Source organism: Doryrhamphus excisus, chromosome 1 (assembly GCF_030265055.1).
Source record: "Doryrhamphus excisus isolate RoL2022-K1 chromosome 1, RoL_Dexc_1.0, whole genome shotgun sequence".
Classification (NCBI taxonomy): domain Eukaryota; kingdom Metazoa; phylum Chordata; class Actinopteri; order Syngnathiformes; family Syngnathidae; genus Doryrhamphus; species Doryrhamphus excisus.
This window is the reverse complement of record NC_080466.1, coordinates 36630852-36651239: the sequence shown is the minus strand read 5'-3', so window position 1 is coordinate 36651239 and position 20388 is coordinate 36630852. Positions and strand designations below refer to the sequence as shown.

At 39.5% G+C, this 20388-nt stretch overlaps 2 protein-coding genes across 5 annotated transcripts in view; one reads left to right on the top strand and one right to left on the bottom strand.

The window, feature by feature from the left end:
• The window catches only part of dlgap1a (discs, large (Drosophila) homolog-associated protein 1a), a 48185-nt gene extending 42979 nt beyond the window's left edge, over window positions 1-5206 (bottom strand). For all 4 annotated transcript variants that reach the window (XM_058068126.1, XM_058068133.1, XM_058068152.1 and 1 more), the window contains exon 1: window positions 4862-5206. The gene's annotated coding sequence lies outside the window, so the exon portion shown is untranslated. The remainder of the gene's footprint in view (window positions 1-4861) is intronic.
• A 7834-nt stretch (window positions 5207-13040) lies between these two features.
• On the top strand, window positions 13041-18253 carry cahz (carbonic anhydrase). Its single transcript, XM_058068162.1, has 7 exons — window positions 13041-13176; window positions 14668-14865; window positions 16278-16396; window positions 16486-16578; window positions 17301-17363; window positions 17458-17613; window positions 17805-18253. The coding sequence occupies exons 1-7, from the start codon at window positions 13143-13145 to the stop codon at window positions 17922-17924; spliced, it is 783 nt and encodes a 260-aa protein (XP_057924145.1). The 5' UTR covers window positions 13041-13142; the 3' UTR covers window positions 17925-18253.
• The last annotated feature ends 2135 nt before the right edge of the window (window positions 18254-20388 follow it).

Below are 20388 nucleotides of genomic sequence, written 5' to 3'. Positions count from 1 at the left end.
AAAAAAATACACCTTTCCCTGAGTTGTCTTGAACGCAGCATAATGGTAGGATTGGACAGGAGCGTTTTGTCCGTTGGTCATATTGAAACACTGGAGATCTGGCACAGTGTCGGAATACTTTAAGCCCTGCGTACAGTAAGTATGCTTAACGTTTTCATGGGCATCCCCACGGACTCTCCTTATCGAGTGAGCACACAAGAGCAGATTTTAAATCTGAATAAAAGATGCAAGAATGCCTCTGCTGGACTGCACATTTATGGGTTATATATAATTGACTATGGTATACCAAAATATAGCCATTCAAGACATTAGAGTGCAAAAGGCGAGATGGTGACATAAATAGAACACATGATGGTAGCTTCTTCATCTTAGCCTGCCTTCACTATACGTTTTCAATAGCCACGTTTACATGAGGAGTTTTTCTCTTTCTGAATGACCTTTTTGAAAGCAATGGTATACATGGAAAGGAATATTCCAATCGCGTGGCTACATGCGCCGCTATAATCAACCAGAATAGTCAATGGGGCATGCCCAGTAAAACGTAAACACCAACATCATGTGATACCAACTTCCTCGAGTTTTTCTTTCACTTGTTGGAATAACTCTGTATTACCAGTTTTTCGTTCGTTCAGTCTTGAAATTTAGATTAAATCAAAAACAAACTTTCCGCAGCAGTCCAGTGCTGATTGCTCGCCTCCATTTTTTTTAAATCGAAGAACGTCTGGAGCTGCGTGTTACGTCATATCTCAGCATTCGCTGAAAGAACACACTCGGGAACAGGAAAAGATAAAGTTCAATCTTGCTAATATTTTATAATTAAGCTCGGCACATGTTTTATATAGATATCTATTTTTTTTAAATAAAACTGGACTTGTGAATGGCGTATAGAAGGGTTTAGATTCTGTTCCACAGATGGCGCTAATGCACACGAAAGCTGCTTGCCAACCGCCAATAAATAACAGAAGAAGAAAAACACCACAAAGAAGAACGCAGTCTGACAACTTTCCGATTGAGGTATGTTGTACCCGCTCAATCGGATTGGGGAAAGGAATATTCCACCCCAGTGAATCCGATTATATATTCATTTGGATTGGCACTTTTTTCAGAATGAGGTGTATACAAAGGTTACATTCTTTCCGTTTGAGCAAATAACCCAAATGGAATTGGAATATTTAGGTCCATGTAAACGTGACTAGTCTGACAACTTTCCGATTGAGCGGGTACAAGATACCTCAATCGGATTGGGGAAAAGAATATTCCACCCCTGTAAATCCGATTATATATTCATTTGGATTAGCACTTTTCTTTCGGAATGAGGTGTATACAAAGGTTACATTCTTTCCGTTTGAGCAAATAACCCAAATGGAATTGGAATATTTAGGTCCATGTAAACGTGGCTACTAATAAACAGCATATTTGGTAAACTGTTTAAATTGGCCAAAAATAAATAAATACTACGTATATCAAACTTTAAAAGGAAGTTACTGTTACCATTACTGACATATGTTGCCTGGCTTAAATAAGCTATGAAAATAAACATTCCAAGTATCTCTCACAAGAAGTACCTTTAGTGACCCTAATATCGCCAGTAGTACATTTCACCTTCATCTATGTGATCAGTATTGATTAACACTCATGGATTATCAGGATCAGCATTGGCACCATAAAACCCCGATTGGAACATTCCGAATGTAAAGTGTTTTCCATTTCAATAAAGTCAAAGGAAATATCAGGAAGCTCTGACTGCATGTTGGTGCCAGCACGATGACGACGACATGTTATCCCTGTCCGCCATCGGATGGTGCTTGAAGTCCAACATAATATAGAATGAATGCACTGCTAATGCAATGTGACATTACAGCAAGTATGCCTGAAGCTGCTATGAAGGCCGCCGTCAGGACTGGGTATCAAACACACACATACTGTACTATTCTTGTATTACATCAGTGATCCCCCATCATTAAAAGAGAACCACTGTATTAGGTTAAGTTGATTTTATTTTCATGAGTTTATATCACTCGATCCTCTAAATAGTGTTAAAACTGTGCAAGTGTGTTCAAAGCTTGATTGGCATCTTCCTCCCCTTTAATTAATGTTGTTTCAACAATGGAGTTCACTGATGTTTTTATTGTTATTATTATTATTATTTGTCTGACTACAAGTTGAAAAGAAGCAAACAAACACTAGTCCTTCGTTTATTATGGTGGTTAATTGGTTCCAGACCCCACTGTGACTTTCCGCAGAGTAAGATTGCTATTTATAAATTGAATGTTTTCATATTTAGAGCAAAGAAAACATTGTGATGAGCTCAAAAACATAAAATAACAACCCTATATGGGGCGCTATGATTTCCTTGTTGATGCAATCAATTGTTTACTGTTAAAGTGGAATCTTATGGAAACTGACATAATATGAATGAAATGCTGTCATGGTGAAAAGAAGGAACATTCATGTGGGGAAGCATTTACTTGGCGGATCGCTCAATTGTGGCGGAATCTCATTCCGAACACTAACGTTGCTTCAAACCTGAACATTCATTTCCTGGAAGCCATTGGTCTGCGGACGTTTGCCAGGTTGCCAGAGAGCTGGGTTGGAAAGCAAAACTGACGCCTTGAGGTGTGCCTTGCAAAAAATATATATAACTATGACTGAAAGTGTAAAATCTTTGCAAAATGAAATGATGTGTTATTGTAATTTACAGTTGTACAGTCTGAAATTTAACATTTGTGAGAAAATAGTCCCTGAACAATATACTTCTAACTCACAGAAAGCAGGAAGTGAACAAATGAAACAGTTACTGATTGTAAAAGTACCAGATGGAGGGGTAGGATTTAATAAGCTTTGCTTCTTCCTACTCCTTTTGGACATGTGGAACTGGGAACTGATTATGGGATGCATTCAATTGTAATCTGATGCATGTTCAAATGAAATAAAACCATTACCATTACAGAAAAGTATTGTTCAAATGCAAATTGTAATGTTTCATGAATATTGCACTTTAGTTGGTAAAATGGAAACAGTGATGGATGCTAACAGCTAACCTGTTAGGCCATGACATGTTTATTTATGTTTTATATTGTTGATTGGGGGCTGCACGTTGGTCGAGTGGTTAGCGCACAGACTTCACAGCAAGGAGACCAGGGTTCAATTCCACTTTCGGCCATCTCTGTGTGGAGTTTGCATGTTCTCCCCGTGCATGCGTGGGTTTTCTCCGGGTACTCCGGTTTCCTCCCACATTCCAAAAACATGCTAGGTCCAAATTGTCCATAGTTATGAATGTGAGTGTGAATGGTTGTTTGTCTATATGTGCCCTGTGATTGGCTGGCGACCAGTCCAGGGTGTACCCCGCCTCTCGCCCGAAGACAGATGGGATAGGCCCCAGCACCCCCTGCGACCCTCATGAGGAATAGCTGTAGAAAATGAATGAATTAATGAATTGTTGATTGGTGGCTGCACGGCGGAAGAGTGGTTAGCACACAGACTTCACAGCTAGGAGACCAGGGTTCAATTCCACCCTCGGCCATCTGGAGTTTGCATGTTCTCCCCATGCATGCGTGGGTTTTCTCCGGGTTCTCCGGTTTCCTCCCACATTCCAAAAACATGCTAGGTTAATTGGCGACTCCAAATTGTCCATAGGTATGAATGTGAGTGTGAATGGTTGTTTGTCTATATGTGCCCTGTGATTGGCTGGCCACCAGTGCAGGGTGTACCCCGCCTTTTGCCCGAAGACAGATGGGATAGGCTCCAGAAACCTCTGTGACCCTCGTGAGGAAAAGCAGTAGAAAATGAATGAATGAATGAATTGTTGATTGGGAACAAATACAAATGATAGCTAGAGACATTTCTTTATAAAATTGGCGTCAGACCATTTTTAAATGGAATAGCCATTGGTATGATGTCTCAGATATACACAAAGTTGACGAAACACACCAAATTGGACATTTCTCATAATTTGGAACATGTGTACATAAATGTGTGGAGGTACTCTACACATTTAAAGAAACTACATTGCAAAACTCCTGTTATGTGGCTGCCAATCATAGTGTGTCTAACATGATGACTAATCATGTAAACTATGCATAAAACATCCATTTTTGCCCACGTGTCCAGACTTCAGGTACACATTGTACGATGCAAACTCGTCAATGCTTCCGCATCCATCTCAACTCCTCAGCTTCCTGCGTGGGAACATCAAGCAAAATGAGACCTTTTTCAGAGCTGAGACTCTGCCCACACTCTCATCACCACCAGTTGGTCCTCTTGAATTAGAAGCATGCACACATCTCTCGTCCACAGGCCAGAATATGACAAGATTTCACAACTTCTCAGCGAAGCGGAAGAAGCCCAGGCGAAGAAATCCCTGCAGAGGATGACTGCACTATCATCTTAGCCTGGGATGATGATGATGATGACCATGCCATGCAACCTGTACAACTGGTTGTTATGTTCCTGCTAATAAAACACTTCCAGCTGTGCTGTTGCTCTATATCTCCAAAGGAAGAGTGTCAGTATTGATGTTGATTATTGTTTCATAATACATTTAAATTGAGGAAACATAATGGTGGTTGCTAGGTTATGATGTGACACCTTCAAGGTAATTATTGAAAGGTATATTTGACAGCCGCAGCGGTGCCAGACTCTCCTTTAGCGACCGTGGTGATGATGATGTGATGATGAAGACGCCGATGACGCTGGAGTTGAGTGTTTTCAAACCGACAACCGCTGGTTTCAGTCACTCTTTGGCGGTCATTAACGCACAACATTTTAACGCACAAGCGGCGTCGCTACATTGCATGCAAGGCTGGCTTGTGGCACGCGCCCACGCCTGAACGTGCTGATACGCCGCACGAGGGCAGCTTACCTGTGCGCGGCTCTTCACATCGTCGCTAACCGTCGGTAGCATCCATCCAGAGACATGTCCTCCCTCCCTTTTCGCTGCACGATGTCCGTAAACACTCACTGGAATGCGGGACGGTGAGACGGAGCCGAGCCGTGAGCGTCAATGTGGGCTTGAAGCTGCGAAAGCCCTTGCCGTCGATGTCACACATTTACTTCCAGTGCTTCCGGAAACAATTTTCTTACAACAATAAAAGCACCTGTAACGTCCACGTAGTACTGGACATATTCCGACCCATAAGAAGCCAGAAAGCCTTAAATGTGTCCAAATGTGTTCCATACAGCTTTGTACTTCATTGGCATATGAACCCGTCTGGTCCGAAGGTGACGTGTCTTCAGAGAGGCTGTCATGTGACTACTCCTGGTCAAGCGTAAGTAAGCTAGCTCATTTACCATGAAAGCTAATTTTAAAAACTTTTAACAACTGGGTTGCTTTAATATATGTACAAATCAACTCGTATTACTATATTTCTTCAATGAATACATTAAAAACAAGGTAGGAAAATATCACTACTGCATTGGACTTTTAGCCTTTTAATTGCTATTTAAAGCTAAGAGTAGAAAAGATGGCGACATGCTAATATTAGCTTTGTATGGAAGGCTTTCTGTCACTGAAAGAAATACTTATCCCAATGGTAAGTCATAATTAGGAAATAAAAAGTCATAATTGGGAGATAAAAAGTTGGAATTATGCGATGAAAAGTCGTATTTATGAGATAAAAAAGACAAAATGATGAGATAAGAAAGTCGTATCTCATTATTATTATCTCATTATTTCGATTTGTATCTCATAATTATGACTTTTTATATTTTAATGTAATAATTTTGATTTGTATCTCATAATTATGACTTGTTATCCCATAATTATGATTTTTTTTATCTCATAAGCATGACTTTATACATTTTTTCAGTGGCGGAAACAGGCTTCCATAGGTTTGCTTCTCCATTTGTCATTTACGTTTTCTTCTTATTCTGCGTAAAAAGGAAGGGAAGGTTTTGTGTGGGAGAAATATTTTGAAAAAAGGGGTTAAAATAATCTTGTGAGGATAAGCAATATAGAAAATGGATAGACGGATGGTGGATGGCTTTAAATAATGATACCCCATAATTTGTGCTGTATTAAGAAGATTAAATTAATCAGTGAAAAATGAGGATAAAAATTAGGTGAACATTATTAGGAATGCACTAGTATTGATATATAGAAATAAATAAGTTAGTAGACATTAAATACGACAAGTACCTTGAAAACATGGAGTATTATTATTATTATTATATGATGTCCCTTGCTACTTTGTGCTTCCAATGTTTTTTGTTCAAAAATACATAAAAAATATATAATTATACAAAATATATTACGTTTAGTGGTTGTATAATGTCAGGTTCTTTTGGATTTCAAGCAAAACTGCACTTTTTTTGTAATTTTGTCCATCATCCACAATCCTTAATCATCCACAAGCCTTCTGAAAAAGCATCTTGGTAGCTAGCTGGTAGCTATCTGGTTCGATTGGCATCACAATGTTAATTACAATAATAATAATAATAATGCTGCTCTAGCTTGGTTAATATGCACATCACATATGTAAACAAATATGCTTTTTCATAAGGCTTTATAGGCAGAAATCTGTTTTTATAACTTTAGAATGCCGATCAAACTATGTTGCTGCTACATTGACAGAACACAACTAGCTAGCTACCAGATAGCTACCAGCTAGCTACCAGACGACTTGCGACACACTTGACCACAGACTCACCTGCGTCACGCTCACAACGCCTCGGAGTGTTTCTCAATTATTTTCTGTCTGTTCTGTGTTTTTTATTAGCAACAGGCTTTGCACTAGGGATAATTACATGTTTTTATCAATTCTTGACTTTTTATAATGACGCAGCACATCCATAAAAGGGACTTTAAGTCTTTAAATTCACACTTCTTTCATGAGATGAAAATTGCCTTGTTTGTACATGATGTGGTAAAAACATACGTACTAATAATACTTGCCGAGGTTACAAAATATGCCAATGTCAGCACAACAGGGGTGATGCCGCCAACGTAGACTGTTAAAGCTGGCAGTGTAGGGTTGCCATGGCAATGGTGGAGACACATTTGGTCATGATTGTAGTTTATGCACAAGCACAAGCAGGTAACAGTTCTAGACACTGTTGATGGAAATCTACTATTCTCTATATCAAATCTATTCTGTGTCTGTGAGGGGAGAGTCACGGGGCGTCAAGCTGGCAGATTTACCTTTCGTAGCATCTGGCTAATGAGCATAAACCAGCATGGCGCCTCTGCAGAGCGCTCATTAAGAAGTCAGCGACGATGCTTCTTTGATAAACTTCTGTCTTGCTGAGATACGCGCTTTTATGAATAGCGACCAATGAAAAAGGCTTTTAGAAGCTATTTGAGTTTAAAGCGGTAGAGAATATTTGTCATAGTTATTTCCACGTGGCTGTCAGTGAAAGTACATTGCTATCAGTATCAGCTGATTGTAGAACATGAAGCATCCGTATCAGATGTAACGCAATACAACAAACAAAACCAAACCAAAACATCTGGCTCTGCATGGACGGGTGAAGAACATTGTGACTGTGGTAGTCAAACTGTGGTAGTCACCATGGACTTAGTGAGCTTGCCGACTGTCCCGACTAAGATCTATTCCCACCATCGGCTGAAATCACAGTCATCAGCACACATTTGGACAGGAACATCAACACTAATGGATGTCATGTGAGAACAATGGTTCTAAATCTGATCCTTGAGGAGGACCGGGGGACAGTCAGAGAGCTTATGATGTAGAACAGGGTGTCAAACTCATTTTGGAGGAAAATCTACTCCCAAGTGGGCCATAGAGAAGTAATACAAAGCTATCTAAAGTTGTTGTTTTGAAGTGATACACTCTACGTTGGTTTAAAACAGTACAGGTACAATATCATTGTTATGTATCATTATTATTATTATTATATATTGTTCATTCATTCATTTTCTACCACTTTTCCTCACGAGAGTTGCAGGGGTTGTTGGAGCCTATCCCAGCTGTCTTCGGGCGAGAGGCACACCCTGGACTGGTCGCCAGCCAATCACAGGGCACATATAGACAAACAACCATTCACACTCACATTCATACCTATGGACAATTTGGAGTCGCTAATTAACCTAGCATGTTTTTGGAATGTGGGAGGAAACCGGAGTACCCGGAGAAAACCCACGCATGCACGCGGAGAACATGCAAACTCCACACAGAGATGGCAGAGGGCGGAATTGAACTCGGGTCTCCTAGCTGTGAGGTCTGCACACTAACCACTAGCCCACCGTGCAGCCCTAATATATATTGTTATATTATATATATGTTTTTGAGTGATTGATGATGTGATTTTTATTTTCAGGGCATACCTTTCTCTGATGCCTCCATCATGCATGGTTTTACAAATTCACCCTCACCAAACATGCCTTTCACTGCAGCCTCACTCATTCATTCTCATTCATTCTCATTCATGCTGTAAAAACACCAACTATATGCTTTGGATGATCATTTGTCTTGGAACACACTGGGTCCGCCTTTCTATTTTTTGACAGAGATAGATTTAATGTTCAAACATAAAACATCAAGTGACTTGCTTGACTGGACTTGCTCTGCGCCAGTAGAAACAGTTGGCTTGCTATAGCACCATCCAGTGGACGCAATTGGAATAGCACTTTATATTATTAAAAAAAAAAGTTTTCAAACTTTACAAAGTTCGCTCGTGGGCCGGATTATACCCGTGTGCCACATGGTGGACACTTCCGGTCTAGAGGACTGGACCCTGACTTGTTTGTATTAATATTAATCCAAACAAGATCTATTAAACATCTATTAATATATATATTATTATATTATATTTATTATATTATATATTATCTATCTATTAATCTATTAATATTGACTTCCTGTTGACGTGTAGGGACTGCATGAGGCAGTGATGGAGGCAGGAATAAAGGACAAATGCCGCAATTTTATTTTTGGGGGTCAGGTGTTCACGTCTTCAAAGTCCAGATGAAGATGTTATTACTCTGCCTCCCTCTGCTGGTGGAAGATGGAAGAGCTCCACAGGACCTTAAAGCGAGGCTCCATCTTGGGGGACGAGCTGAAGGCAAAACGCCAAACACCCCCCTGCCTCCCCCAAATACTCCCCATCATCTCCCCATGTCCTTCCCAGCTCCCAGCCCTCCGTTGGCTGTGATGTAATGTGACGGTACGTTCTTAGTGTGTGACATTTGTAGCCATGGCAACTGCATTAGGGAACCAAAATGGATGTCTGCAAAGGAATGCATTTTGCTTTTTCTTAATTAGTTTTGTCTTTGTTTATTTTGGTAATGGTAATGGTAATGGTAATGGTTTGGTTTTATTTCAACATACATGAGGTTACATGAGGTCAGGTCAGGTCAAATCCAGTTAAGTCAAATAAGTCATGTCAAGCAATGTCATGTCAATTCAAGTCATGTCAAGTCATGTCATGTCATGTCAATTCAAGTCAAGGTCAAGTCAATGTCAAGTCAATGTCATGTCATGTCATGTCATGTCAAGTCAAATCAAGTAAAGCCAAGTCAACTTTATTTATCTAGCTTTTACCTTTTTTAAAGAGCCTCAAAGTGCAGAAGAATTGTCAATCCATCCATTTTCTATGCTGGAGCCTATCCTAGCTGACTTTGGCCAAGAGGCGGGGTACACCCTGGACTGGTGGCCAGCCAATCACAGGGCACATATAGACAAACAACTATTCTCACTCATATTGAGATAATATGATCGACGTTTGATTGGCAGGTACGACAGATGGACAGCATTCATTGCCTGGCGGTGTCGTGGGAAAGTCAAAGCAGAGGAAGTCTAGACGTACGGGCAAAATACAAAGATTGTTTACACGTTGTGTAACTTTAACAGGAGTGTCACTATAAAAGCTGCAGCTGAAGGCACACCTTCTTCTATTAATGCACTTTGAAACAGAGCATGAAGCTTATTGGGAACACGGCAGCATGCAAGGATGGAAGACAAATATTGGATTTAGATGACATCATCATAACACAACAAGCCATAATACATCTTTGTGTTAATGTGTTTGTCTTCATTTATCTGGATGTCATTCTTGTGTGTTCTGGCCATGAAGTGACCCATGGCCTGCTTGCTTGCTTCAAAGGCTCGAGTTTCATAAGCCTACGGTCTCCTACTTATGGCTTGGTTGAAATGAGCAAATGAGTGGGCTACTCCAAAGTCACGTAAAGAGGCTTGAAGATTTCTGGGATTTGTAAACTTTTATTTGGGCAGGACTTCATGTCCCTCATCACCACACTGCCACCTGTATATTTTTATTCGTGGAAGCCATGAGGGGTCCGGTCATTCATCGGGGTCACTCTAATAAGACCTCCTCAGCAACACTGATTGTGTATGTCCGTTGATAGTCTTGTAGTCCATTCTAGTCTTGAGGAGGTCTACAATTTTTTTATGGTCTCAGAGTCCATTCCAGTCTTGTCCAGCTCTGCAATCTTGTTGATGGTCTTGTAGGTCTTGTGTAGGTCTACAATCCTGTTGATGGTCTTGTCGTCCATTCCAGTCTTGTATGGGTCTACAACTATGTTGATGATCTTGTCGTCCATTCCAGTCTTGGATAGGTCTACAATTGTGTTGATGGTCTTGTAGTCCATTCCAGTGTTGGGGAGGTCTACAATTTTTTGAAGGTCTCATGGTCCATTCCAGTCTTGCGTAGGTTTACAATCTTGTTGATGGTCTTGTAGTCCATTCCAGTCTTGTGTAGGTCTACAATCTTGTTGATGGTCTTGTAGTCCATTCCAGTCTTGTGTAGGTCTACAATCTTGTTGATGGTCTTGTAGTCCATTCTAGTCTTGAGGGGAGGTCTACAATTTTCTGATGGTCTCAGAGTCCATTCCAGTCTTGTCCAGCTCTGCAATCTTGTTGATGGTCTTGTAGCTCATTCCAGTCTTGTGTAGGTCTACAATCCTGTTGATGGTCTTGTCGTCCATTCCAGTCTTGTGTGGGTCTACAACTATGTTGATGGTCTTGTCGTCCATTCCAGTCTTGGATAGGTCTACAATTGTGTTGATGGTCTTGTAGTCCATTCCAGTGTTGAGGAGGTCTACAATTTTTTGAAGGTCTCATGGTCCATTCCAGTCTTGCGTAGGTTTACAATCTTGTTGATGGTCTTGTAGTCCATTCCAGTCTTGTGTAGGTCTACAATCTTGTTGATGGTCTTGTAGTCCATTCTAGTCTTGAGGGGAGGTCTACAATTTTCTGATGGTCTCAGAGTCCATTCCAGTCTTGTTGATGGTCTTGTAGCTCATTCCAGTCTTGTGTAGGTCTACAATCGTGTTGATGGTCTTGTAGTCCATTCCAGTGTTGAGGAGGTCTACAATTTTTTGAAGGTCTCATGGTCCATTCCAGTCTTCCATAGGTGTACAATCTTGTTGATGGTCTTGTAGTCCATTCTAGTCTTGAGGAGGTCTACAATATTTTGATGGTCTCAGAGTCCATTCCAGTCTTGTGTATGTCTGCAATCCTGTTGATGGTCTTGTAGTCCACACCAGTCTTGTGTAGGCCTACAACTATGTTAATGGTCTTGTAGTCCATTCCAGTCTTGTGTCGGTCTACAATCTTGTCATCTGTTCTTGTAGTCCATTCTAGTCTTGAGGAGGTCTACATTTTTTTAATGGGCTCTACAATCTCGTGTTTTCCACCATCCCAGTTATGTGTTGGTCTGCAATCTTGTTGATGGTCTTGTAGTCCATTCCAGTCTTGTGTTGGTCTACAACTATGTTGATGGTCTTGTCGTCCATTCCAGTTTTGTGCAGGTCTACAATCTTGCCCCTGGGGTCAGCTCTTTGGTCTTGCAGTTTATTAAATTGTACCAATTATTTACTTGAACATTTACTGCTAACCAAAAACCAAAAACAGCGATATTATAAAGAAACAAAGCAAACACTTTTTTGTTTCTTTACTTTATTTGCCTTGTATTTAACCTACAAATGTGGCAGATCATTTAGCCTGACCCTGTACAAAGTACACATTTGGACCTAAACCTCAGTCAGAAGATCCGACTTGAATGAGGAAAAGTGAATGCTGGCAGAAACTGAAAAAAACTTCAGGATATTACAGTGACGTAACGGGAAGAACTATCATCCTGCAACATTGGAACTCACAGACTGGAATGTTAACCCTCAGGAACCCACTTCCAAGTCCACCTTGGTAGAGAGAACACATAGTTGAAGTGAAAGATGCACGTAGAGCCATTGTTCATGCTAACCTAACACCTTTCTGTGTAGCACAAATGTACTTTAAATTGTACAAAGAACTTATATCTATTGAGCGTATTTTGCTAGCTTGTTTTCTATGAATTCATTAAAGAAGTACGGTCAGACTGTAATATGCAACACAGCATTAAAGCATTATAATTGTTAAATGGCTTTAAAACAAGCATTCATGGTAAAAAATAAAATAAAATAATAATAATAATTTTTGCCACCATTTTTGGGAATCCATATCCTGGGATAGTCACATGACGCCTCCAAAATATTTCATATAACAAGCTGTAACAGCCAGGATGGGCATCTTGGTGTGGATCCAATATCAACTCAATATTGACCATACGGATATTGATACGTTTTACGTTTCAATATACTAATAATACTATAATAATACTATAATTTACGTTTACGTTTTTGCCCAGGACAAATATTTGAGGGAAAAAAATGCATATATGAACAATTTTACTAAATATAATTCCAATAATATCAAACAATGTAACAATAAATATAATACAACACAATTACATAGAATATAAATATAATCATGTCATCATCCCTTCTATTACATACAATTATTTGAACAAAATAAAGTCATTATTATAACATAAATAAACTTCTATTGGCTCGCTTTCAAGTCCTATAAAGCCTCCTACACCGTATGAAAACATTATTGATGAAAATCAATAAAACAGCATTTATTGATCTTGTAAAATGTGATACACTGAAAAATTGAAGGGTTATGGGATCCGTGACGTCATCGTTCATTCATAGGTGGGAGGGCAGGAGATGAAGAAGAAGAAAAGAGGAGGAGGGGAAATATCATAAATAAGTCCCGCCCACCGAGACTCCGCAGGTATATAGACGCTTGCTGTCCTGCTGAAGCACTCTCACGTCTCAGCTTGCTTGAAGAAATAAGCCAAACAAACTCTATTTGTTATCCAGCTAGCACACCGGAGCTGACATGTCTCATGGATGGGGGTACGGACCCAATAACGGTCAGTTCATCTACCTTACTGAGGAGATTCATATTTCTGCCAAGTCAGCATCTTGTTTACGTTAGCTTACTACTAACTTATGCTTATTATCCTCAACACTGTTATGGGCATGAATATATGTACTCTAGCACTGGTATTTCTGTTTATTATTATTATTATTATTATTATTATTATTATTATTATTATTATTATTATTATTATTATTATTATTATTATTATTATTATTATTATTATTATTATTATTATTATTATTATTACTATTATATTTTTATTTAATTTTTTTGTTATTATTATTTTGGAAACATTGGCAAAATGTATTTATTATACAATCAATTGACAAACTTCTTTACATATTGACATTATATAGTCCAGGGTGTACCGTGCCTGTCAGCCAAGGACAGCTGGGGTAGGCTCCAGTCTAAGTGGCATGGATGGAGGGATGGAGCGATGGAGTTATGGACGGTTGGAGGGATGGCCGGACGGAGGGACGGAGGGATGAAGCAATGGAGGGTTGGAGGGATGGAGCGATGGAGGGTTGGAGGGATGGAGCGTTGGAGGGATGGAGGGATGAAGCTTTGGAGAATGGAGGCATGAAGCGATGGAGGGATGGAGTGATGGAGGGATGGAGCGACGGAGGGTTGGAGGGATGGAGAGTTGGGGGGATGGAGGGATGAAGCTTTGGAAGGTTGGAGGGATGGAGCGACAGAAGGATGGCGGGATGGAGGGTTGGAAGGATGGAGAGTTGGGGGGATGGAGGGATGGAGGGATGAAGCTTTGGAGGGATGGAGGGATGGAGGGTTGGGGATGAGCGATGGCGCGATGGAGGGATGAAGCTTTGGAGGGATGGAGGGTTGTAGGATAGAGCGATGGAGGGATGAAGCTTTGGAGGGTTGGAGGGATGGAGCGACAGGGATGGCTGGATGGAGGGTTGGAGGGATGGAGAGTTGGAGGGATGAAGCTTTGGAGGTATGGAGCGATAGAGGGATGGCAGGATGGAGGATGGATGGAGGGATGGAGCGATGGAGGGATGAGTTACAGGGTGTCTGGACACAAAGGCTAAAGAATATTTACTTTTTTCTGTAATATATAGAAAGCATTATTAATAAACATAAAATGAATCTATTCTTTTTATTCATGTTATTCCATTGTAATCATATCTAGAAATATCAGTATGTTATATAGACACATTTTCATTCATGTATTATTCATATATGAATTATGAATGAAATACACAAGGTGCCAATGTATATGATCCAATTATTTAAAAAGAAATAGTATATATTGAAATGATATACATGTAACATAAAGAAATCACATAATATGAATAAGCATGTTCTTCTTTCTGTTATATTTATCTACTTATGTGGTTATATAATAGAATGTATTCTTGAAAGAATAATGTTTAAATGCTTCATTGAACGAAAGCTGTTTTGTGTATTACGTATATAGTGTAAGTTGTGTGTACAATATTCCATTGTGATTGCTTCACAGGTCCAGACAAATGGGGAGAAAACTTTCCGATAGCCAACGGAAGCAGACAGTCTCCCATCAACATCGTCCCTCAGGAGGCTCAGTTTTCCCCATCTCTGAAGGCTCTCAAACTCAAATACGACCCGTCCAACTCCACTGGGATCCTCAACAACGGACACTCCTTCCAGGTGGACTACGTGGATGATGCTGATTCTTGTAGTAAGTGGGCCGGGGTCGTGCCGTACAGTTCTTACTTTGACAACTGACACAAACATTCAATTCAATTAGGATTTCCATCAGACTTCCATCATGGTTCTTCATATGAACAATAATCCTAGCAGATATCACAGGGTTAAACTGAAACCTTTTAAAGCTAACTCAATATAACATCACTGACTGTTCACACCACAGGGGTTCAAAGGGTCCAAAAAGTCCAAAGGTCCAAAGGGTCCGAAGTGTCCAAATGGTCCAAAGTGTCCAAATGGTCCAAAGTGTCCAAAGGGCCCAAAGGTTCCGAAGTGTCCGAATGGTCCGAATGGTCCAAATGATCCAAAGGGTCCAAAGGGTCCAAAGGGTCCAAAGGTTCCAAATGGTCCAAATGGTCCAATGTGTCCTAAAGGTCCAAAGGGCCCAACTGGTCAAAAGGGTCAAAAGGGTCCAAATGGTCCAAAGTGTCCAAAGGTTCCAAATGGTCCAATGTGTCCTAAAGGTCCAAAGGGCCCAACTGGTCCAAAGTGTCCAAAGGTTCCAAAGGTTCCAAATGGTCCAATGTGTCCTAAAGGTCCAAAGGGCCCAACTGGTCCAAAGTGTCCAAAGGGTGAAAAGGGTCCAAATGGTCCAAATGGTCCAAAGTGTCCAAAGGGTCCAAATGGTCCAAAGTGTCCAAACGGTCCAAATGGTCTAAAGTGTCCGAAGTGTCCAAATGGTCCAAAGTGTCCAAAGAGTCCAAAGTGTCTTAAGGGTGCCCAAAGTGTCCAAAGTATCCTAAGGGTCCAAAGTGTCCAAAGGGTAATGAAAACTGAGTGAAGTAGCAGAAAGGAAAAATACAAAAAATACAAGAACAACAATTTTACTGGTTTACAAAGTAGCAATATCTCACCAGATCTGGGAAGAAAGACCAGAAAACCAGGCAAAACCGTCAAGAAAAAAAAAGATTGATTGTAATATAAAACAATTATTTAATATTAAATAAAATTATGTGCAGATTTTTTAACAAAATAATAGAGGCTATATGGATTGAAATGATGTACGGATTTGAATGTAATATGAATAAAAGGATTTGTTGCAAGAGCAAATGTTTAGTTTTTCATCACAGTACATAGTACATAGTAAATAGTACATAGCACATAGTACAAAAGTACAAATAAAATCAATATGATCGAACTATTACTTATTAATTATCTCTCTTGTTTATGCCCCCCACCCTTGGTGCATGCATGCTAGCAGATAACTGATGACGTCACCCCACCTGCCGATAGCTCCTTATCTGCTGTCTTAGGGTCTGGGTGGGGGGGCTTGTATCATGAATGTATATGTATGATTACAGAAAAATTTCCCCAAATCATTACAAGTATGTAAATATTAATATAAATTGTTGACTGGCGTATATCCTCTATGCTGTTGGACTCTAGCCCTTACCGGAGGTCCTATTTCTGGAACATACCGTCTGAAGCAGTTTCACTTCCATTGGGGCGCCAGTGACGAAAGGGGGTCCGAGCACACTGTCAATGGCATCAAGTTTCCCTGTGAGGTACGCTGCCCCCCCCCCAAATGCAGACTTTGTCTTATTGCTGTGTGCTATGGTTGGTGGTCTCGGACTAACGTTTGTACCATGTCCAGCTTCATCTGGTGCACTGGAATACCAAATATCCCAGCTTTGGAGAGGCGGCCAGTCAACCTGATGGCCTCGCTGTGGTGGGGGTCTTTCTCAAGGTGGGTCGGCGATGGGCCACACGCTGAAACGTCCATAGTCATTTTCATAGTCATTGTTTTTCACTTTGGAAAAAAGAAAAGAAGAAATAAATAAAAATTACTTAAGTTATATCAAATATCTGTCAAAAATAAAACTATGATTTTACTAATTTTCTCCAAATTTTTCGATGCATCAAAAGTATTTTGAGTATTTTGTTTTTCACTTTGGAAAAAACAAAAAAAAACAAACAAAATTCCTTAAGATACTATATCAAATATATGTCAAATATTTCGAATATTTCGTTTTTCACTTTGGAAAAAAGAAAAAATTAACCAAAATTTCCCAAGATATATCAAATATCTGTCAAATATAAAACTATGATTTTACTCATTTTTTCCAAATTTTTTGAAGCATCAAAAGTATTTTGAGTATTTCGTTTTTCACTTTGGGAAAAAAAAATCATTAAGCTATATCAAATATCTGTCAAATATAAAACGATTATAAAATGATTTTACTCATTTTCTCAAAAATTTTTGATGCATCTAAAGCATTTCGAGTATTTTGTTTTTCACTTTGGAAAAAAGAAAAAAAATAAACCAAAATTCCTTAAGATACTATATCAAATATCTGTCAAATATAAAACTATGATTTTACTCATTTTCTCCAAATTTTTTGATGCATCAAAAGTATTTTGAGATATAATTTGCTGTGTTGGTCTTTACCAATCGTTGCCATTTGCCAGATTGGTGCCGCCAACCCCAAGCTGCAGAAAGTTCTGGATGCCCTGGATGCCATCAAGACTAAGGTAGAAACCGTCGCTGAAATGTTTTTTTTCTTCTAAATAATAAAAACATTTCCATGACAACCGAGTGACGCCTCCACTCCTTGACCTCCCTCAGGGAAAGCAGACCACCTTTGCTAACTTTGACCCAAAGACTCTTCTTCCCGTTTCTCTGGATTACTGGACCTACGACGGCTCTCTGACCACGCCCCCTCTCCTGGAGAGTGTCACATGGATTGTTCTCAAGGAGCCAATCAGTGTCAGCCCTGCACAGGTACTTCACTTTCTTCCGACCTCTAATGCAAAGTCACTCACGGTGCAACCAAAATAAGACAACAAAGAATGTACTTTCACATGCAAAACACTAACTAAGGGCCACCAGGAAGTTACCCAGCATGCGCTGCGGCTTATAAATGAGTGTAAAACAATATTGTATGTAAACTTTTACCTGTCCTCCACCTGTAGATGGCAAAGTTCCGCAGCCTGCTGTTCTCTGGCGAAGGCGAGTCCCCCTGCTGCATGGCGGACAACTACCGACCTCCTCAGCCGCTCAAGGGTCGGCAGGTCCGCGCCTCCTTCAAATAAGCATCTGGCCCGCATTTTGATTGGTCGTCCTTTATCTATTCTTTGCTTTGATTAGCTTTTCCGCTGTGGATGCCACAATACTACTTGATGTATCTTGAATCAAACAATGATTTTGGACTTTTATTGTAGCCCCGACATACAGTAGCTAGGATCTGACCTAAAATGGCTTCTTATGGCTTCACTCCTGAACACTTTAGAATCAGGATAATAGTTCATGTAATTGCGTGGATTATGGATCCAAATGTGGATTGTTAGCAAACTAATATAAATGAAATTATTTTCTTTATGTGTCACAAATAAAATGTATGCAAATGTGAAAAGTTTGGATTTTTGGATTCTTTGTTTTAAGGACTCAAAATGTTCTTGGGTTGGCCAGTAGGATGGACTTGGGACACCACAGACAAAAAACACATGGCCGGGGGGGTCATTTGGGGACAGGGGTGTTTGAACATTATAAAGCTATCATTTAGCCATAAAATTAAAAAAAAAAACAACAACAACAGAAATAGAAAACTCATCAGTCATTTAACAGGAATAAAGTATGAATATGAAGAATATCTATATCCCTTTTTCCAACCTCAATTTCAGAAAATGACAACTTTATTTAGTTTTGTTTGTTTGTTGTAATATTGTAAGATTATTCTTGGAAAAAAATATTTTAGTTTTTCTAGTTATAATACGACTTTTTGAATTCATATTTGGTCATTATTCCCCTAAAATGATTGCTGTTTTTTTTTTTTATTTCTGCTGTTTTTAAAATTTCTATTTCAACTTTTTCTTGTAATTTTTTTGCCATAATGATGACTTCACTCCCATAATATTTGGACTTTATATTATATCATAATACATTTTCCACAATCCAAATTTACCCCAAAAAATGCAGCTAAAATGACAAGAGAAAATAAGTTATCATGATATGATGTAATTTTTCTTTAATATTTTTCAACTTACTGCTACAAAAATGACTATTTTTCCTCATAATAAAAGGACATCAATCTTGTAAAATTATAATAATTTATTTTCTCATAATTCTTTGACTTTATTTTTTCCATTGTTGTTGTTGTTGTATTTCTAGTTTTCTTGTTCCAGTATATTTTTAGGAGCTCCATCAACATGTAGGATCATATAAGGATATAATATTATATAAGTATATAGAAGATGGAACATTATGCACCAGATGAATGCACCGCAAAGCCATTCAGTACCATGATGTCAACATATATTTTATATACGTATGAATAATATGACAGCAGTTACTGTACATTGACGTATTGTAGGAAGTAAACACACGCTATGACTACTTTATGTGTGTTTGCGTGGGTGGGGTCTCGTCTGTGTTATCAGTCTGGAGCAAGAGAGAGGTGGGAGAGAAAGTGGAGGCTTTATCGGAACCGATTCGGACACAACTCTTATCAGACAGGGACACCGAAGGGGAGAAAATATTCAATATTTTGGAAAAAAAAGTGTCTCACCAAAGCTACCATCATCAAGTCAGTGAATTGTTCTGCAGATGTGGCTGCAATCATTGGAGGTGAAAATACATAGTGTATTAGTATTAGTATTGTATTAGTATTAGTATTCATAGTATTGGTTATCATACATTTTGGTTTACATCGCACCCTTTGGAACTAGAACCCTTAGTGATGTAAACCAAGGTTCCATTGTATACTCCTCATCTCAAGTCATTACATATGTGGAGAACTTCCACCTGTCACACAAACATGTTCTTCTAATCCACCATCATCACCACCGACATCAAGGAGATGAGATCAGGGACACGACTGTGGAACCCTTTGCACAAGACTGGAGGAAACTTCAAGACCTCAACCAGATGTGAGACCCACAGATGACTGGAACGGTCACAAAGACCATCAACAAGATTGTAGACCCGCACAAGACTGGGATGGTGGATAAACACATCAACAAGATTGTAGACCTACACAAGACTGGAATGGACTACAAGACCATCAACGAGATTGTAGACCCGCACAAGACTGGAATGGCAGATAAACACATCAACAAGATTGTAGACCTACACAAGACTGGAATGGACTACAACACCATCAACAAGATTGTAGACCCGCACAAGACTGGAAGAGACTACAAGACCATCAACAAGATTGTAGACCTACACAAGACTGGAATGGTGAAAAAAAACACATCAACAAGATTGTAGACCTACACAAGACTGGAATGGACTACAAGACCATCAACAAAATTGTAGACCTACACAAGACTGGAATGGTGGAAAAACACATCAACAAGATTGTAGACCTACACAAGACTGGAATGCATAACAAGACCATCAACAAGATTGTAGACCCGCACAAGACTGGAAAAGACTACAAGACCATCAACAAGATTGTAGACCTACACAAGACTGGAATGGACTACAAGACCATCAACAAGATTGTAGACCCACACAAGACTGGAATGGACTACAAGACCATCAACAAGATTGTAG

Bases quoted from the DNA above. Each gene is read 5' to 3' on its own strand.
- cahz (XM_058068162.1), top strand. From the start codon at position 13,143: ATGTCTCATGGATGGGGGTACGGACCCAATAACG. The intron at 14,866-16,277 runs GTAAGTGGGCCG...GTTGGACTCTAG, and splicing joins GGATGATGCTGATTCTTGTA to CCCTTACCGGAGGTCCTATT. The intron at 16,579-17,300 runs GTGGGTCGGCGA...GCCATTTGCCAG, and splicing joins TGGTGGGGGTCTTTCTCAAG to ATTGGTGCCGCCAACCCCAA.